The 20441-nt window shown below is 39.1% G+C and overlaps 5 protein-coding genes across 11 annotated transcripts; 3 read left to right on the top strand and 2 right to left on the bottom strand.

Annotated features, from left to right (window-relative positions):
• Positions 1-825: 825 nt before the first annotated feature.
• Positions 826-2591, top strand: LOC125218618 (UDP-Glycosyltransferase superfamily protein). The gene has a single exon (XM_048120329.2). The coding sequence runs from the start codon at positions 996-998 to the stop codon at positions 2472-2474; it is 1479 nt and encodes a 492-aa protein (XP_047976286.1). The 5' UTR covers positions 826-995; the 3' UTR covers positions 2475-2591.
• Positions 2592-2898: 307 nt separating this feature from the next.
• MRL7 (polyadenylate-binding protein 2-binding protein) lies at positions 2899-5196 on the bottom strand. 3 transcript variants are annotated; one of them, XM_048120429.2, is made up of 6 exons: positions 4952-5196; positions 3856-4642; positions 3554-3638; positions 3340-3451; positions 3135-3249; positions 2899-3004 (listed from the first exon to the last, which is right to left on the bottom strand). In XM_048120429.2, exons 2-5 carry the CDS (start codon positions 4581-4583, stop codon positions 3140-3142), a joined length of 1035 nt encoding a protein of 344 aa, XP_047976386.1. In that variant the 5' UTR covers positions 4584-4642; positions 4952-5196; the 3' UTR covers positions 2899-3004; positions 3135-3139. The 3 variants fall into 3 exon arrangements, with proteins under 3 accessions (XP_047976386.1, XP_047976384.1, XP_047976383.1); XM_048120427.2 differs by having other exon boundaries at positions 2899-3249; positions 3856-4625; XM_048120426.2 differs by having other exon boundaries at positions 2899-3249.
• A 1595-nt stretch (positions 5197-6791) lies between these two features.
• LOC125219295 (uncharacterized) lies at positions 6792-9956 on the top strand. 5 transcript variants are annotated; one of them, XM_089064860.1, is made up of 8 exons: positions 6792-7068; positions 7202-7299; positions 7387-7481; positions 7570-8119; positions 8316-8682; positions 9140-9200; positions 9364-9591; positions 9761-9956. In XM_089064860.1, exons 4-7 carry the CDS (start codon positions 8050-8052, stop codon positions 9571-9573), a joined length of 708 nt encoding a protein of 235 aa, XP_088920986.1. In that variant the 5' UTR covers positions 6792-7068; positions 7202-7299; positions 7387-7481; positions 7570-8049; the 3' UTR covers positions 9574-9591; positions 9761-9956. The 5 variants fall into 5 exon arrangements, with proteins under 5 accessions (XP_088920986.1, XP_088920988.1, XP_088920984.1 ...); XM_089064862.1 differs by having other exon boundaries at positions 7239-7299; XM_089064858.1 differs by having other exon boundaries at positions 6792-7299.
• LOC125219294 (triacylglycerol lipase OBL1-like) lies at positions 9889-12651 on the bottom strand. Its single transcript, XM_048121235.2, has 5 exons — positions 12308-12651; positions 12052-12239; positions 11914-11947; positions 10303-10898; positions 9889-10225 (listed from the first exon to the last, which is right to left on the bottom strand). Exons 1-5 carry the CDS (start codon positions 12618-12620, stop codon positions 9974-9976), a joined length of 1383 nt encoding a protein of 460 aa, XP_047977192.1. The 5' UTR covers positions 12621-12651; the 3' UTR covers positions 9889-9973.
• Positions 12652-19976: 7325 nt separating this feature from the next.
• Positions 19977-20441, top strand: LOC125220408 (uncharacterized). Its single transcript, XM_048122582.1, has one exon. The coding sequence runs from the start codon at positions 19977-19979 to the stop codon at positions 20439-20441; it is 465 nt and encodes a 154-aa protein (XP_047978539.1).

A 20441-nucleotide genomic window follows, 5' to 3' on the forward strand; every position in this document is an offset into this window, starting at 1 on the left:
GTTTCTATTCGACTGTTGTTTTGCGAAAATGATAATAAGTAGTTATAGTGGAGAGAAAGTAAAGTAAGTAAGAGAATGTAGATACAACTCTTTTCTATATTATTCTGTTTATTACTTTACTTTCTTTCCATTTTAATTTATTCCTATCATTTTTACAAAATAACGGTCGAAAAAGAAACAACTTACTTAGGAACAAAAGGAGTAGTTAGTATTTGATCTTATCCCTTTATAATATTACTATACTAGTCTAAACATATAATGAATCGTTAGGTATATATACATATTAACTCGACGAAGACCCTGTTATTATCATTCGACAATTGGATGATTTAGGAGTAGCGTTTTGGTCGGTTCTATTTGTTTATTGGACCTTTTGCTTTATTGAAGCCGTATCAATATTTTTGGACTTTTTGAGATAAGAAATGCCGGTTTTGGTTCTTTTCATGTGCATAATCATAGTAATATCAAGGAGGAAGGGTATGGGGTTTTGATTATAATATCCATGCATGCGTCTTCTTCAACAATTACCTTACTCAAAAATAGTTTAATTTGAGCATCACAAGAAAACGTCCTGTCTACACAATACGTCTAAGGCTAAAAATGGCAAGTGTGGTGGGGATGAGTTGGTGTCGTGGCGAAATTAGGTCTTTTTAAATTTGTGAAATTGTGGCTACAATGGTCATTGCGCACTATCCATCTCATTATCAACTTGTGCTACCAAACAAGAATAAAGTGTGTTTCCATATTCTTGGGACACTGATCAACACATTACTTTCCTTTCCCCAAAATATGGATACAGCTAACCATAACATTGAGAACCTATAAAAAAATGCACTAATGGATATGGACCGGCCAGTAGTAGCATTCGCATCATTAATGCATTGTCTAACAAACTTTCTTGTTTTCATCATCTAGTTGAGAGAGATAGGTAACCAATCTCTGTTGTTGCATAAAACTGTAGTTGGTGGTGAAATCTGTAGTAACAAACACAGAAAATGGGAGTTGCAAAAGAGCAGCACATAGTAATGCTGCCGTTCATGGCACAAGGCCATCTCATCCCATTCTTAGCCTTAGCCAATCAAATCACCCAACGCTTCCCCTTCAAAATCACCATCGCCACCACCCCTCTCAACATCCGCTACCTCCGAACCGCCGCGTCCAACCACTCACCCCAAATCCACTTCTCCGAGCTCCCTCTCAACGCGGCCGATCACGGCCTCCCCCCGAAAACAGAGAACACCGAGGCCCTGCCCCTCAACCTCATCGTCAACCTCTTCCACGCCTCCGCCTCCCTTGACGCACCCTTCCGCGCGTTAATCCGCGATATAACCGCCACGGACGGCGCCCCTCCGCTCTGCATAATCTCCGACGTCTTCATGGGGTGGGCTAACGAGGTCGCCATATCGTCTTCCACCGTCAGCGTCGCCTTCACCACCGGCGGCGCGTATGGCACCGCCGCCTATATGTCCATGTGGCAGAACCTCCCCCACCGCAGCGCTGCTGCCGACGGCAGCTTCTCTCTCCCTGGATTCCCCAACTCTCTCCCCTTCCACGTCTCTCAGCTGCACCGCTTCCTGAGAGACGCGGACGGGAGCGACCAGTGGTCGAGATTCTTCCAGCCGCAGATTGCGCACTCGCTGACCTCCTTCGGGTGGCTGTGCTCCACGGCCGCGGAGATCGAGCCGCTAGGGTTGGATCTCTTCTCCAATTACACGAAACGCCCCGTCTGGTGCATAGGCCCGCTCCTGCCGCAGGGGATGCTGGACCGGAACAAGCCGTCGCGCGTGATCGCCAAACACGCCGGGAGAGAGCCCGGGATCTCACCGGAGAAGTGCCTGGAGTGGCTGGATTCCCACCCGGAGAACTCTGTTGTCTATATCAGCTTCGGATCACAGAACACGGTGAGCCAGAATCAGATGATGGCGCTGGCGTTGGGGTTGGAGGACAGCGGGCGGCCGTTCATCTGGTCGATCAGGCCGCCCGCGGGCTTCAACTCGAGGGACGAGTTCAAGCCCGAGTGGCTACCCGAAGGGTTCGAGGAGCGAGGGCAGGGGCTGGTGGTGCGAGCATGGGCACCACAGCTGGAGATACTCTGCCACCAATCAACGGGGGCATTTGTGAGCCACTGCGGATGGAACTCGGTGGTGGAGAGCTTGAGCCAGGGCGTGCCGATCATCGGGTGGCCGCTTGCAGCGGAGCAGGGGTACAATGCGAAGATGCTGGTGGAGGAGATGGGGGTATGCGTGGAGATGACGAGGGGCGTGGAGAGCCAGATTAGTAGAGATGATGTGAAGAGAGTGATTGAGGAGGTGATGGACGGAGGAAGTAAAGCGGTGGCGATGAGGAAGAGAGCGGTGGCGGTCGGAGAGTTGATCAGAGCTGCCTTGACCGAGGAAGATGGGCGTAAGGGGTCTTCGCTTAAAGCCTTGGATGATTTTGTGGATACTCTTCTCTCTCTAAGGCCCAGTGCTTGATTATTCGAGATTATTTTCCACAAATATTATTACGATTAATTTATTACTATCAGAGTATCATCTCAATTGAGGTGGAAGAGGGTCTTTTAAACTTTTTAAGTAAATTCTTTGGCGTTATTATTGAAGTAATTTTTTTACTTGAATAATACAGTACTAACTTCCATACACAGTCAATCTATGCCGGCTAATTATACAATGATCTGAACGAGGCTTTGAATATCTCTCAAGTGGAACTTTCCAAGTAAATTAATTTTGAATATATATGTTGATTATAGATATGCAATCGTTAACAAGGATAGCTTTCTGACCTAGTTTGTAACAAAAAATGTTGGACCATTATTCCGTAGAGAAAATACACGCAGCATTAAAGAATTTTTGTCGGCAATCTTGATAATGATAAGACCGTTGAAAGTTGAAACACAAATAAAGAGCAACAAAAAGTACACTAAACCATCTGAGACCATAGCACTTATTATTCAACAGAAAACAACTACTCTAATTAAGAGATGTTTAGTTTCCATGTTCTCCACCTACATAGTAAAGCATCAAGCCTGCTAATAAGTTTAATGTACATAATATTGCAACATATATAAACAAATGTTCGTTCCTCTTAAGCTCGGAAATTATAGATACTCATCATCTGTAGAAGAAAGTAGTTACCTCAACTAACGCGGTGATTGTGAAGAGAGGGCTTCATCATTGATGCAAGAAGGCCTTTTCGCATTATAGTAAAAATACGCAATTATCTGAACCAGCTCATCTGCTGACCTAAACTCTGCAGATCATGGCAAATCCCAACCCTTAATGAAAGAAATCAAGAAAGCTCATTCATACATACAAATATAGAGGAACAATATGACTTTACCTTTCTCTCTATATAATATCTTGTTTCCGCGTAAGAAGAGTAACTGTGGGCATTCTTCAGCTTTGAGTGCATATGCTAAATCTTTCTCGATATTTTTATCCACCTTCACTGTCTGCATATTTAAATTGAGTTCATATCATACATGAAAGGTATATCCACCATAAGAGATATGTATAAAAGAAAATCAATGAGGCAATGGAGAAATTTCACTAACTCGAGGAGGTAATCGGTCTTTAGCTTTCCAGTAAACCTCTGCTGCTTTTTCCAACTCCTTCAAGACCATCCAGTTATCACTGGCCCTGAAATAGAAACAAGCATTCATGAACACATCTCAAGTTTCAAACTATCCTAGATAGATAAATGCTAATCATTTGTTTACAAAGATAATTTGGGACTTTGCGATGATCCTAAATCCCTTGATAATTTCTAGAAACTTGCTGAATTCATGTTCAATTGAAAAGGGTATGAATTGCAGAAGTCCTAACGATAAGTATCAATCATGTATTGTGTCCTTGCCTGTTGTATCTCTCGAAGAAAAGGACGATGAGAGGGCTGGGATGGAAAGCAAAGCTCTCCCACTCAAGACAGTTGATCTCTTTCACCAATCCATAATCAATCTCGCCCTCCCAGTCGATCTCTGTGCCATCTTCGCCTACCACATTCTTTATCGAGTGTTGATCAAAATACTCGGAGGCTCTGATCCCCCATCCCACCTCGGTATCCAGTGGCCAATCCAGATCCTCCTCCTCAACCACCATATCCTTTTCGCCTACATCGACAACGTCCTGATCATCTGAGCTGTCATCATCAGATGCAGCTTTCTCCTTCATGAAGTTTTCCATATTTTCTAGAACTTCTGGATTCTTCTTGCGTATCGACTCCAGCGTCTGTTCAAGTGAGCCCCGTATGTAATCCTCAACAGCTGCTGCTTCACTCCTACGACCGCGCCTTGGCTTTTTTGGGATGATTCCAGGATATGAACCCTCTGGATTCTCACCTTCGCTTTTCCGCTCTTTAGATGTCTGGGGCGCCTTTTTCCGTCTGTGCTCCGATTTAGGATTTTGATCGGAACTACTCGATGCGGCATTGCACGAGAAGCGTTTAACTATGTGATTGAGAGCTTGTGAAGGAAACCTCGCACATGAAACCGGAGTTGATATCTTGGCCCGTGTAGAAGGAGAACGGGAAGAAGTAATATTGACTGCAGAAATCAATGCTTGATGATTTACTATGCTGAAAGCCATTGCTTTACAACTTGAATCCCAATCAACAGAGTAAACCAAAACCTGCTAAATTACCAAATCTGTAAATAAAGTAAAACCAAGCGTCAAACACCAAAGAAGGGAACAGCCAAATGATCAAAGTGAAAGGCAGTTAGCAGCCAACAAATCACAAAATCCTCTATAATGGCGAGAAGAAAAGCAAATTGAGGTCGAGTAAGCAAATTATCGAACACATGGCGTGCACTCCACAGTCCAATAATAGTTACACTAGAAAATGAACAAATATCAAACGTTGGGCACAAAATTTGAGACTCGGCGAAAAATGGCATTCAGAGAAAAAAAAAAAAAAGGGATAGCGTGTAGTATTCTTCTTGTCTGAAAAAGAAAACCTTAATCGAAAATTGGTGGGAAGCAGCGTGGGAGTTGGAGGAACAATAACTAGGCCTCGACTGTTTCTTTTTGCTTAGGAGCTTCGAGTGTGTCTCTGTGTGAAGGAGGAAGAAAACAATCCCTACAGCCTCGCCATAATTAGCAGTGAGCACCAGAAGCTCTGCTTCTTTGGCCGGACCAACTGTGTAATAAATCTCTTTATCCCTCTTACTACTAACGTTACTTTAATTATGGTTCTCTTTGTCCCTCTTACTCTAGTATAATATATTGTGGGATTATAGCAGTATCTTAAATATACAGTTGTTTATATTATTAATATGATACACGTGTGAATGAAATTACACTTTTGATTATATGATACAATTATAATTTATAAGTAATTTATGTGATATGCAATATAATTATATATTGTATAACATTGCACATAGATGGAAAATGACTAACAAATTAGAATAGCTAGGAGTAACATCATTGTGTAGATTAATTAATACTCCCTCCATCCGCTTATAGTTGAGTCATTCTTCCATTTTTTAAAATTTTTTATAGTTAAGTCATTTTCATATATAGTACTCTCTCCGTCCCGCTTTAGGAGTCCCGGTTGAGTCAGACACATGTTTTAAGAAAAAAGTGTTTGAGTGTATTAAATAAATATTGTAGTGGATGTTGGGACCCACTTTTAATTGAGTGTCCAATAAATAAATGTTATAGTGGATGTTGAGATCCACTTTAACACTTTTTTATTAGTTGTAGTGGATATTGAGACCCACTTTTAACATTTTGTAGGCATTTTTTATTAATTTATCTCAACCGAGACTCCTAAAGCGGGACGTCCAAAATTGATCAACCGGGACTCCTAAAGCGGGACGGAGGGAGTAATAATAAACATTTTTTTGACTCTAACTTTATTCGATTATACTTTATTCTCTCTACTTTATTCACTTTATAGTCTATCATCTCTATTTTTTTTTCTCTTACTTCTTTTATCTATCTAGTTAAAACACTAAATATAAATTTCTTAAACTCCGTACCGAAAAACTCTACCTCAATTATGATGGAACGAAGCTTGATCATAAAATGGAGTATTTACTATATGCAAGAGTTCATACTTATTAGTATAATTTATTTATGATATATGACGATATATTTTAATAGGTATGGTATGATTTATTTCCCAATATATCCATACATTTTATTTGTTTTAACGTGTTGAAAATTTGTGCACAATTTAATGTATTATTATTAATTTTCTTGGAAAAGATAATTGTAATTATTATAGAGAGAGAACGTATATGTAAATTTGAAGTAATTAAAAGATATTACTCGTACTAATATTTTTCAAAATGGTGGGAAAGGGTTAGTACGTAAATTCACCTTAGCACTAACTATTTCTATTAATTTATTGCATTAACTTTTATAATTATTTACAAAAATGTCATTGTGTAGCTAGCCATATGTGACTGCATAGCATTTTCCTATTCCGAAATCTCTCGTAGCGAATGGGAGGAGGAGGGTGGAGTAGCAAGGATTTGCATAATTGGTGAAAATATTGGAGTAAAAAATATCACAAAATATATTTGGGATAATTTGGCCAATAATAAATATTCTGATACAAATAATAAGAAAAAGAAGAGAAAATAGATAAATATTCAAAAATTTAAAATTCAATATGCCCTGCGAATTGAGTCGTTTTTTCAAAATCTCTCACAAACATGTGTAAAGTATCATTTCATGAATCAGACAAATTAAGTAAAATCACAAAAATGAACATAACAAAAAAAAAAAAAAATGAAAAAAAACAAAAAACACGTCCAATTAATCAGAGAATTGGTCACCAAAATATACCATGGAGTCAAAATTAGAGCAAGACAAGAGAGAGAGATCAACAGGGCTGTTCAAGCTTTGTAAATCCCATTATGATGCACCGTTTTCAACGTATATCCATTGGCCAGAAAGTTTTCAACCCCTTTTCATCTCTCTTCGCCACTAAGAATGCCGGACCTGGATTTTCAAGATTTTAGGTCGGGACCGTGATTTAAGTCCGGATTCCGTGATTCTCGCTGCCGAATCAAGTTCAGATGTTCCTCATCAACACTCTGTTTCCTTTCTTCTTTCTCAAGTAATGCCGCTTCATTTTTAACACACACTAAATGTATCTTAATTTGCTGCCTTACTTGTGCCTCACAATTCAAATAATAATTGTGGTTTTCGCACATAATTTTGATCTGATGGATTCTACTTGCCAAATGTAGGCGCTTTTGGAAAGTTTAACTCTTTAATTTGAAACAGCATTTGTCAGGGCCGGACAAATCCATAACAGTTCACATGAATAGTAAGGATAAATCCAAAGGTACTTTGCGCCTTTTTCTTTAGTTGAATAGCAAATTTACCAAATTTTGAATCCTACTCCAAAATGCTGTCTTTTTTCATTCAATAGGACTACTTTCTATTAGTTCAAAAACTAGATAGCAGTAGGTGTGAGACCACAAAGATGAAAATGTAGCCACAGATTCTGCAAGAAATTCCTTACAGGTAATCAGCACTTGGTTTCTTATGTTTAACAACCCCTATGTAACTTCTGATGATTTGTCTTTCTGTTGGTGGGGGTGTATTTGTTTAGAGTGTCAAGACAGAAAGTTGAGATCTGAAGTTCGGTTGAAAAAAGCGGACAATTGAAGACCTGCTTATCGACACACGAGCATGGGGATTCATAAAGGGTGGAGTTCTGAGCGCATTCCACCGCTCACAAATGCAAACAGGAGGAATGTGAGCACTGCATTGTTGCCTTTCAATAATGGGAGGACTTTGCCTTCCAAATGGGAAGATGCAGAAAGGTGGTTAGTTAGCCCTGTGTCGGGAGATGGTGCTATGAGAACCTCACAGCAACAGGCACAGAAGCGGCCCAAGTCAAAGAGCGGCCCCCTCGGGCATCCAGGGGCTGCTTATTATCAAATGTTTTCGCCTGCCATGCCCATGTTTGAAGGCAGCCGTGCTGAGAAACTAACCGCGAATTCACCTTTTTCTGCTGGAGTAATGGCTGTCTATTCGATACAGAGGCTATGAGGGCACATGGAACTTTCTCAATGGCATAGAGCCTTGCATGGCGAGGTCAATTAGTATGCATGGATGTTCTGAGATGATAAGCCAGTCATCATTGCCGGGATCCCAGGGTATGGTGTTGCCTTTGTTTTTCTTCGCATCATCGACTCATGTGTTTCTGATTTGGTGGGATCATGTGAAATATTTAGTTAACACTAAGAGCCATGTGGATAAGCCTAAATTCATTTTATAGCTTCGAGAAAATAAGATTGATTACATAGTATTGTATTGATTGTGTAGTTGTTTCTTGTTGTTATATTGATACAGATGTTAAATATGACGTGGCTGAGGATGCGCCTAACAGCATATCTCGTGCTGTTTCAAGGAGGGATATGGCGACTCAGATGAGTTCTGAGAGCAGCAAGCATTCCTCGCCCGGAAGAGACTCTTCGTTCTCTCTAGCTACTCCAACGATTCTACCTATTGTAGGATCAAAGAGTATGCATTCCTCCAAACCAGAAATGAGGGATGTGCTAGTTGATGAAGATGTCACCGTGATAAGGTGGTCCAAAAAGAATAGGGGTACAAATCCAGGAAGAGGCAGTCAGAATGCTGATGACTGGAAAAGAAAAGCTGTGAACTATCATTCTTCTAGTTGGGAAGTTTTGACCGAGACGTCCAAGAGTATTTTAAAGTAATTTCTATTTAACCAATTTTCTTGTTATAATCTAGTTGTCTACATATGGGTTTAATGGGCACATACATGATACATGCAGGCAACTAGAAATCAAGAACTCAACATTGAACCTATAAGAAAACAAAAAAGTCATGAGACTAGCTGAAATTGAAGTTAAAAATCTGACAAAATGGTTGTTGTGGAGTGATAAGGAAATGGTTGAGTGCTTATTTCCTGTGTTGCTCATGATTTTATCCCAATTCAAATATTTTCCATGCTTTCTCTTTTCATTAAGATGCAATAATTCTTGTTTTTTCATTCCCTTAATTTGCTTCAACTTCTTTTTTCTTTCACCTAGTTAATTTACCTTTTTACTTTGAACATGATTATGCTGCCGATAGAGGAATTGAAGGTCAATGCCAACATAGATAAAATGTATTCTCAGCCATTCAACTGAATTACTACCCTGTTTCAGGATTCAGAGGGAGGAAGCTAAAATTACTGCATGGGAGAATTTACAGAAAGCAAAAGCCGAGGTACGTACTTTCCATTTTTTCTTGCTCGTTTGATGATCACAATAATGCTTCCATTCATTATGGCTATAGTGATGGTGTGTGTATTGTGCATGTTCAAAGTTCACGCCAATGTTATGAAGAATGGATTAGATTATGACTGATGGTAAAGATTTGAATGGATTAGATGAAATTGGAAAAGAAGAGGTCATCATCCGTTGACAAAATAATGAAGAAACTGAGATCCGTGCAAAAGAAGGCCCAGGAAATGAGTGGTTCGGTGATGGTCAGCCAGACCACCAGCCAAATGGTGAGAACCTCTGAGAGAGAATTATCCTTTCGAAGGACTCGACCAATTAGTTCATTGAGTGGCTGCTTCACTTCTCATGCCTTTTAATGAAAGTGATAATCTCAGGTAATATTTTTGATTCAGATTATATAGATAGAAGAATATAGTTTTGATCCAACTCCCTTATAAACTGACCATCGATGCAATTGCAAGTTTCTCAAGTATATTATACGAATTCTGTGACGTGTTACAAGTATTTTTGCTTAAAATTAATTTTTTTTCGATCTTGGTGCAGACGAAAGGATGCTCTGGCTGGAGTCGATTCGGCTTTGGAAATATATTTGTTACTGGAACTGAAGCTGCACAAGTTGATGTGGTAAGCTTGTCTTGTATGATTGTATGTATAGTATCCTGAATTTACAATGCATCCATTGTCAAAAGGAGTAATATTTATTGATGAATAACACACTAGTACATAATTTCATTTTTTGTATTGGACTATTTGAGTTTAGTTTAATTGAACAAGCCCAGGTTTTTGTAATCTAGTGGCATTATCATAATCTAGTGGAAAATGATTGGTTAAACCTGGGGTAATCAAGGCTGTTAGCCTAAACAATGTCATAAACCATCCTTCTCTATACTCCTCCCCCTTTATCCAAGGTAATATGAAACCCCTTACAAGCTCGTAAACCGCGTTCAAAACCTTGGGTACAACGTACAGCAACGAGAAGTAGTTATTGTCGGCCTCATCTTCAAGAACCTGCGATCGTCATAAACACAAAACTTATATCAGATTGAAATGCCAAGAAAATATAGCTCATGAGTATTAGTCTTCACCTTGCCCTTGTAGCAGCTATTGAAGTATAAACAACTCCCAAAATGCTTGAACAAGAATGCTTTCTCATCATAAGGCAATCTAGGCACCACATCATTGCAATACACATACCTAAAGTACTTTATATCATACAACTTCAGTTTTTGCTTCATGTACTCCCCAAATTGCTCATTCCCCACCTTAGGCTGCCCAAATGTGTACACTCCTTCCAACCTCCTCAGCAAATATTCATCCTCGTGCATGGCCAGAATTCCGACAAACAAAATGGCTAATGCCCCTCCGAGGCTGTGGCCGGTTAATATGAATTTGGCTTCCCCGTTTTCTTGGATTAGGGTTTTGAGCCTCTCTCGGAGCGTGTAGTAGGCGAATGATTTAGGGGGCGATGGGGCGTGTTTGGGCCAGCCGGTGGATTTCTGGAGGCCGAGGGCTTTCATGAAGCCGCCATGGATTTTGCCGGCGCTGGGGATGTCGTACCATGAGACGTCTACGTCGGTTCGCCATGCATCGGCGTCGAATGGCTCCGTGCCTCTGAATGCTATCACGATTCGGTTTTTGTCTCGGAGCATGGTTGCATATGTTGACTTCGCTTCTTGAAAATCTGCAAATATCACAAATTTATAGGAAAACCTACACATAATCTACAATTTTAATGGCAGAGCTGATTAAAACATACACATAATCTATACTCCACTTGAATGCTGATCTATGATAAGGGTACTTTTGGCAACATTAATTATACACTATCACATTTTCAGTTCAGGCAAAATCTGTTTGGTTACGTTGTATGTACTGATTCATTTCATATTGAATAAAATACAGTTTAGTTTTGCAAAATATGCAAAAAAGAATTTCAATAAATACAGATTCATTTGCATTATAAAGAAATTCGTTTTAGAAAATACGGAATGCCACATGTGCATTTGATAGAGGTTAGATCTTCAAATTTTAGCGTGTTCCAGAATTAGTCATAGTTAGCATATAAAATGTGGTTCAGATTTGAAAAGATCTAAATCCGAAATGTTCTTTTCATTACATTATACTTAAAATTGTTTTACATGAATCCAACAACCAAAAATTGTTAGTGAAGCAAGCACATATCATCTGAATTGGATCGATATATACATGTAATTATTTTAAGTGCGACTATATTAATTTGCGAAACGTACAAGCAACTATATGTCCAAGTAGTAGGCAAAGCAAACACCAAATTATAATAGTAGTAGTATTTGTTTATCATAGTAGTTGAAATGTTTTATTGGAAAAGGCACAAACACTATGGTTTATTCGAATGGGCAAGAAAAAAACCAATTAGTTGTTTCAAAATTCAAAGTATCAATAAAACCTACCAAATTAATTCGTAGTAATTGAATTATTATTAGAGGATGTCGCATTATACCATTAATAGATAAAGTGTTTCTTTCATCTACAAGTCGGTAGATCATGCATATGGAGTCTAATTACTAATTACGCACTTAACGAGCATGCATTTGTTTACTGCACGTATAAAACATCAAGGATTTAATGCCCAATTTATAGTGGGTAATCAACTTCACCTTTAGCATTAAACACTACTAATAGTTCACTTTATTTAACTTGGCAACTAATTTTCTTACCATTCCAAAACTCGAAGAAACCAATAAATTCCATCTGCACCAAATCAAATAAAAAACAAGGAGACAGATAATTAACAAGGGATTAATTTAATTAAACTATAGTCTCCCAGAAGATATGAAATCGTGACCAGTTTTTACCTGCCAATGATGCGTGACAACATTTCGAGCAAATGACTCATTTTCATACGACAATTTAGAAGCCATTATTGAGATGGATGGTGCAGCTTTGTTTCCATAATAATGTCTCCTCAAATCCCATCTCCTGTCAATATTTCCAACCATCGACGTAAACTTGGGCGATGCTCTATCCGGTTTCACCAATCTCCCTACATATTTCATTAATTACGTAAATAAATAAAAATAGCTAGTTAGGTATTAAATTAAAATTAGAAACCTGTGAAAATGTTGAAGAGCAAGTGGTGATTGAAGGCAGGATAGTTGAGGCATAGCTCGATCGCGGCGCCAAGGGCGGCCATGGGAGTCTTGATGTAGAGAAGGGCTTTCTGGAGCAGCACAGAGATGAAAACAATCCATCTGTATCGAGATCCGGTGACTTCCCCTCCTATCTCAGTGTTGCAGAAATCTCTCTTCTCTAAATCTTTTGAATGTAGAATTCTTAGGCAATCAATCCAGCTTGCAACTTCTGCTTTCAGAAACAGATATTTTTCCGAGAAGTAGTTGTCTTCATCATTATCAGCTAATGCCATTGTTTTGTTGTAGCTTGGAAGCAAACACTGCGTTGTTGGTAATGGTAGATTGGACTTTTTATACATGAGTTACATTAAAAAAGAGTGATGCAGTCACAATCATAAGAAAATCGTGGATTCACATCTGAGAAGTCGTAGGTGTTAATCTGATCATTTTTGGATAGATATTTCTAAGTCATAACATGCCAACTCAGCTCACTTAGCTTGTTTGCTTTAATTCTTCTGATTAATTTAGTTAAGAGGCGCATGTCAGATAATTAAACTATTTTGCGTTCAGATTAACGCGAAGCTTCCTCGATTGAGATTAATTAAAGCCATGATAAAGGTCTTACATGAAAGGTTTAGACCGTAGAATAAATTCTTGTCGTTGCTGTTTAAGTTGAAGACGCTTCTATTGAAAAATAGTGAAAACTTACGAGTGAGTTGAAGTAGTCCAAGTTCTATTCCATTTATTCTATTTAGCTGATTTAGTTTTAATTAGAATTTTATGAGATTCATTTTCTCTATTTATACTTGTAGTTGCAGTCATTTATCTTATCTCCAAAATTTACAGAGTAATAAAAAGTTTACGGTTCTCTGTACCCTCTTGTCTTTCTCTATATTTTTTCTTCCATATTTCTTTACATGGTATCAGAGCAAGATTCTCCCATTAGAAATTAAGGCATAAATCACTGATGAAAGATTTACCTCAACTTCATAGTCAGCTAAATGAGTAGGTGGTCTTCTCTGTTCGTCAGATTTTCGAGCTCCAGCGTCTATCGTCTCAGATTGCTGAACATTCTCTCCAAAAGAAGTAGTGATGCTCCTCTTATCATTTGATTCAGCAACGCCACAAACGGTTAGAAGATCAACCGTGATACTTTTATCATTTGCACCAATGTGATCAGATGAAATTTCATCAAACACAACATCACGAGAGACAACAACTTTCTTTGTTTCTGGATCCATACACCTCCATCCTTTCATGTGAGTGTCATAGCCAACAAAAATACATCGTTTTGCCTTCGAATCAAGCTTAGTCCTATTAGACTTTGAGACATGGACATAACAAATCGAACCAAAGACTCGAAACAGACTCACATTTGGCTTATGATGGTATAATAGCTCATAGAGGCATGGTTCCGTACCTGGCCACGAAGGTAACAGATTCACAACATAACTCGCAGACTGAATTGTCGCTGCCCATAACTCTCTTGGAAGGTTATTTGCATGTATCCATGATAAGCAAATGGAAGTAAGATGTGCCAATTTACGTTCAGCAACTCCGTTTTGTTGTGGAGTTTCGGGACAAGTCATCTGACGTCGAATACCATTTTCTTAGAAATAATTAAGAAACTGATCAGACATGAATTTACCTCCATTATCAATGCGCAGACACTTAATTTTCTGACCAAATTCTTTCTCCACTTGCTCCTTGAATTGAATAAACTTGGAGAATGCCTCACTTTTCTGTTCTAAGAAGAAGACCCATGAGAATCGAGAAAAATCATCCACAATAATCATCACATAACGATAGCCACAATAACTTGGTGTTTTTGTGGCCCCCATCAGATCCGAGTGAATTAGCTGCAGGACGGAAGAAGCTTGATTCTTTGAATCTAAGAAGGGGAAACGATGTGATTTTTCCATATTGACAACCAGAACAAACAACTGATGAGTCCGTAGTAATTCGCAGGAGCACAAGAGAGAGAAGGCCTACATGGAAGGTTGCTTAATGAAAAGTTATGTATGTTCGTCTTAATAGGTGTCTTTGTAAGAAGGGATGTGTCCTTTCATTTCAATAGGTGTCTTTGTCAAGAGTTGGGTAGTTTCATATGTATCCAAGTGACTCTTGGAACATTATAAAAGGAGTTCTCGTGTTTCATTGTAAAGATATGAGAAATATATATATATATATATATATATATATATATATATATATATATATATATAAAAGAATATAGCTATTAAGGCTAAACTTGTCTTGCATATTTCAATTGATCACACCGAAGCCTTTCGGTCTCAACAATTGGTATCTAGAGCCTCGTTACGATAGTAACTTGGGAAAAATCTTATTTGTATCAACCATGGAGCAACGCGGGCTAGATTTGAATCACTTGAATCATCTACGACAGAATTACGGGAGATGGTTCAAACAATGTCCGAGGGGATGGAAGAGATGCGATCAATTTTGAAAACACAAAATGGGGAAGCAAAGAAAGAAAAATATCAAAACCCATTTGCATCCTCACATGGAGATTACGAGGAAAAAGACGAATGGGAGGATGAAAGCTCGGAATCTGAAAGTTCAGAAAGCAGTACACACACTGATCGACAGTGGAAAAATCCTATTCGCATGGATTTCTCCAAGTTCAATGGAACTGACGACCCGCGTGTGTGGTTAAACCGATCAAGGCAATACTATCGTGCTCAAAATACTCCTACAAAGAAATGGATACAGTGGGCCTCCTATCATCTTGACGGTGAGGCGAATCAAGGGTTGCAATGGTTCAGTACACGACATACTCATATTACTTGGTCCATGTATGAGAAGGGCTTACTACAAAGATTCAGTACACCTTAACTGGAAGAAGTTGATGAAGCCATAGTTAGGCTTAAACAAAATAGTAGTTTTCGCTCTTATCTTATGGAATTTGAGCGACTGGTCAATTGTGTACCACATTGGAAAGATAAAGCACTACTAGGGACCTTTTGTTAGGTTTGGTATACTGAAAAGCATGTTTCGAGCAAGTTTCGCGCGAATAGAATCTTGCTTGTATACGTAAAACTCTATAATCCACTTTAAACCCGATTCAGTATTATTCGAGCAGTCTCGCACGAATAGAATCACTATTATTATTACATTGTGTTTGCTTGTGCATTTATAAGATGTTTTACAAACATTGAAATGCATAAGAAGTAACAAAGTCTAAGTCTTTTGCTTAGTAGACCGGTTGTGGGCGTCGTCCACTTTAAGGTAACACGGTCAGATCTATGCAATGCTTTGCAAAAGAAAAAGAAGAATTTCACAACCTAGATAGGCTTTGGCTACCTATCGTGAAAGGTTGCAATGTCAGTCCGCATATTTCTAAGCCTTACTGAAATAAGATGACATTGGTGTAGTATAGCACTGAACGGATCTAACAGCAAGACGTGTCTTTATGCTATCTACTGAAAGACTAGGTCTTGATAAAATACTATTTCTTAATCTACATATGTTAGCATTGAGCGTACGGTATTGATTATGCACTAATTTGACTTATCAAATGGTGCGGGTTTTTCGCAACCCAATAATCCTGATATATTGGGTAGTGGTGATTAATATCTAGCGGTGCTATGATTACTATTATGTTGAATCGTGCGCGAGGTGAGTCTCATTTGATAATGTCCTCAAGAGGAGCTCGAACAAGGTTTTATTATTCAGAAAACTGGTCAGTTGGAGTTTTATTACTCTATGAATAATAAATAAATGTTTCTTGCTAAGTCCACTCTTGGAATTAATAAGATATTAATTAATTAAGTTCATAGCAGACATTAATTAATTAATGGACATTTATATCTTAAGCGCGGGAAATAAATAATAAATAACGGAAATCCGAATTACTTGTAATTTCGGATTTGGATGGGGAGAGTTCAATATTACTTCTGTAGTGGCTGCTCGTAATATTCCAATATAAGCTTGTATTAAATTGTGGGTTCAATTTAATTAGTAAAAAGCTAATTGGGGGAGCCCATATCCAAAACCTTCCATAGATCCTTGTCTGGGCTCAAAAAGGAACTTAATATAAATAGGAGAATAAAGAAGCAGAAATCATTATTATTATTACTCATATTTTTCGTCTCCCTCTACCAAGAGGAGTTCGAATTTCTCTCCTAATTGGAGAAGGATTTCTTCTGTCTTCTTTATTCGAGTCCTAGTATTTTGATAAGATCAGCCCATCCTGATATCGAGATACAGTTCGGAAACTAGAGAGAAGATCCGTGGTCTAGTATTGAAGATCATCGTGGAGAAGGCGCAAGCAATCGACGATTCTTTGGAGAATCAAAATCGGTAACTCTAAATCGTATAATTCATGTTTTAGGATTTACTTTCTTTGAGCATGAATTATTTGCGTTCTAGCATGCAATTATCTGTTTAACATGTGAATTGATTAATCGCATAATCGGTCAAATAGATCCTACGTCCGATTTATTTGTTTTGTACAAGTCTTTCGCTGTGCAAGGGGCACCAAACCCCATCACCTTTATAGCAATAGCAGGAGTCAGAGACGACCTTGCTAAAGAGATACGGTTCTTTCAACCTAAAACGTTAGAACAAGCTATCGAATTGGTGAGGCACGCTGACGAATAGTCTAAAACTCGACGCACAGGAGGCTTGCCGGCCAATAATCTACAGAAAATAGCAACCCCTACACCAGCGGCTCATATGGGATCAACAAGTAGACCTTCAACCACAACAAGTTCGACCCCAACAAAGCGATTAACGTGGGCAAAAATGCAAGCCAAACGAGAAAAAAATGAGTGCTTCAATTGTGACGAGCCTTTTTCACGAGGCCACATGTGCAAACTCGCACAAGCTTTCCTTATTGAAAATAGAATTGAAGAAGAAGATCCAGACCCAATATATGATGAGGAGGTCGAGAATGGAGAACCTTCTATCTCATTGAATGCACTCAGCGGCGAAAATAGAGGAAAGTCAATGAGAATGATTGGGAGCATCAAGAAAGAAATAATTCAGTTACTAGTCGACAGCGGATCCAGCCTGAATTTTATTCACCCACAACATGCAGAAAAGCTTCGATTAACTGTGGTTCATATTCCTCCAATATATGTTCGAGTAGCCAATGGAGATAAAATGCCATGTAGTCTTCGATTTGAAGGCGTGAAAATAACTATTCAATGTATTACTTCCAAACCACATTATATGGATTAAATGTCTGTAATCTAGACGTAGTGTTGGGCATGCCTTGGTTGGAAAGTCTTGGACCAGTATTAACGGATTATCAGGAAATGACAATGAACTTTAAACAAGAAGGACTTGAGCGCATCATCAGGGGCTTGTTTCCTTCGCAGAAGGCCACATCCATTAAGTGGGATGATTTAACCAAAGAATCAGGCAACGAGAAATCAGTATTTGTGCTTATGAAATCTGCATCAACATAATCCTGCTTAGAGGAGGTACACACAGACATACAAGGAATACTAAATCAATTTGGCGATGTGATGAGCGAGCCTAGAGGGCTTCCACCATGTAGAATCTACGATCACAGAATCACCTTGAAGGATGAAAAAGCAGTGGTTAACGTTGCACCCTATAGGTACGCACACTACCAAAAAGATGAAATCGAAAGACAAGTGAAAGAAATGTTGAAAAGTGGACTAATCCGACCAAGTATAAGTCCATTTTCATCACTAGTATTGCTAGTTAAGAAAAAGGATGGATCATGGCGTTTTTGGGTGGATAATCGAGCTCTTAATGACGTCGCCGTAAAAAATCGTTTTCCCTACCTACTGTTGAGGATATGCTTGATGAACTCAACGGTGCAAGATATTATAGCAAAATGGATTTAAGGGCAGACTATCACCAAATCCGGATGGATGCTGGAGATATTTCGAAAACTGCATTTCGAGTACATAATGGTCATTACGAGTTTGTCATCATGCCCTTCGGGTTGTGTAATGCGCCATCAACTTTCCAATCAGCCATGGACGAAATATTTCGTAAATATCTTCGAAAGTTCGTTCTAGTATTTTTTGATGATATACTCATTTACAGTAAAAGTTGGGAGGATCATCTGCAACACTTGGATCAGGTATTCCAAATTCTCCGCGAACACAATTTTCAATTAAAACCCTCAAAATGTGAGTTTGGACGACATGAACTTGAATATTTGGGCCATTACATATCAGAACAGGGAATTTGAGTTGATGACAGAAAGATTAAAGCTATGACATCATGGCCTGTGCCTAAAACAGTCACTAGTCTTCGTGGATTTCTTGGGTTCACTGGGTACTATCGTCGGTTCATCCGTAACTATGGGAGCATAGCACGACCTCTTACACAATTCCTTAAGAAAGGGGCATTCTATTGGGATAAATCTGCAAGCGAAGCATTTGAAGCATTGGAAAAAGGCCATGACCACCGTGCCGGTACTAGCATTACCCAACTTTGAAGAAGACTTTGTCATTGAAACTGATGCTTGCGGTTATGGAGTAGGAGCGGTCTTAATGCAAGGAAAAATGCCAATAGCATATTTGAGTAAGGGATTGAGTGAAAAGCAGAGGATGCGGTCGACATACGAGCAGGAAATGATAGCAATCCTAGAGGCTGTCCGAATTTGGCGTCCATATCTACTCGAGAGACGATTCAGGATCATTACAGATCAACGAAGTTTAAAATACCTCTTGGAACAAAGAATCTCCACTTTTGAGCAGCAAAAGTGGCTCGTTAAGCTCCTCGGTTATGACTATGACATAGTCTATCGTCCAGGACGAGATAATAGTGCTGCAGATAGCTTATCGCGGTGCGGCGATTTAGTGGAGCTAAATGCCATATCTGTTCCACAATCTGATTTATGGTCAGAAATACAGCTACACTCTACATTGGATGATGAAGTACGCCAACTAATGGATGATGTTGAATAAAGAGAAGTTGACACTGATTGTCGCTACACATTCAACCAAGGATGTCTATTTAAGGATAGTAAAGTGATGGTTCCAGCAAATGATGATCTTCGACGAGCTATCATTAGTGAATTCCATGATTCAACCATTGGGAGTCATTCGGAATCTTGCGTACTTACAGCCGGATTGCACACAATTTTTGTTGGAAGGGTTTGAAAGCAGTAGTACTTAAGTACGTACAACAGTGTGACATTTGCCAACGCAACAAGGCAGACACTCGCAAACCAGGAGGGTTATTGGAGCCATTGGATGTCCCAGAGGCTATATGGTCAGATATATCGATGGATTTTGTAGTGGGATTACCAAAATCAGCCGGAAAAGATGTAGTGATGGTGGTCGTCGATCGATTGACAAAATACAACCATTTCATAGCTATCTCTAACCCTTTTACTGCAAAAGTTGTGGCTGACACATTCATTCGAAATATAGTAAGGCTACATGGTGTCCCTCAATCGATTTTTTCTGATCGAGATAAAGTTTTCATGAGTCGATTTTGGCAAGAAATATTTCACCAAATGGGAACCAAATTGCGCATGAGTTTATCACCCAGAAACTGACGGACAAACGAAAGTGACCAATAGAAGTTTGGAGCAATGTCTTCGGTGCTTTGTTGCAGATCGGCCTAGGTTATGGGAGAATTATTTGTCGTGGGCAAAATTCTGGTATAATACTACTTATCATCGACCCATTAAGATGACACCATTTAAAGCGGTCTATGGGCGCGCTCCTCCCATTGTAGTGCCTTATGAGATAAGATCATCTCTCCTACAAGAAGTTGATGTGGAGCTACGTTCTCGTGATGAAGTATTAAGAGAGTTAAAAGCTAACTTGGAGTTGGCACGACAACAACAGAAAATTCAAGCTGATAAGGGAAAGAGAACAGAAGAGTTTGCTGTTGGCGATTGGGTCTACCTCAAGTTACACCCCTATCGACAACAGACCATCTTTCGATGCACACATCAGAAACTTGCGAATAAATCCTATGGGCCATTTCAGGTATCAAAGAGGATAGGGTCGGTCACATACGAGTTAGATCTACCCCCAACAAGTCGTGTACATCCGGTATTCCATGTTTCTTTGTTACGAAGACGTATTGGAGATAAAGTGGAATCTGTCCCATTGCCGCCATTGATAGAAATAGGGTTTCCCAGTGATTGA

The sequence above is a fragment of the Salvia hispanica genome, chromosome 1 (genome assembly GCF_029641045.1).
Source record: "Salvia hispanica isolate PSC_SH4W2 chromosome 1, Shi_PSC_v1, whole genome shotgun sequence".
NCBI classification, from domain to species: Eukaryota; Viridiplantae; Streptophyta; class Magnoliopsida; order Lamiales; family Lamiaceae; genus Salvia; species Salvia hispanica.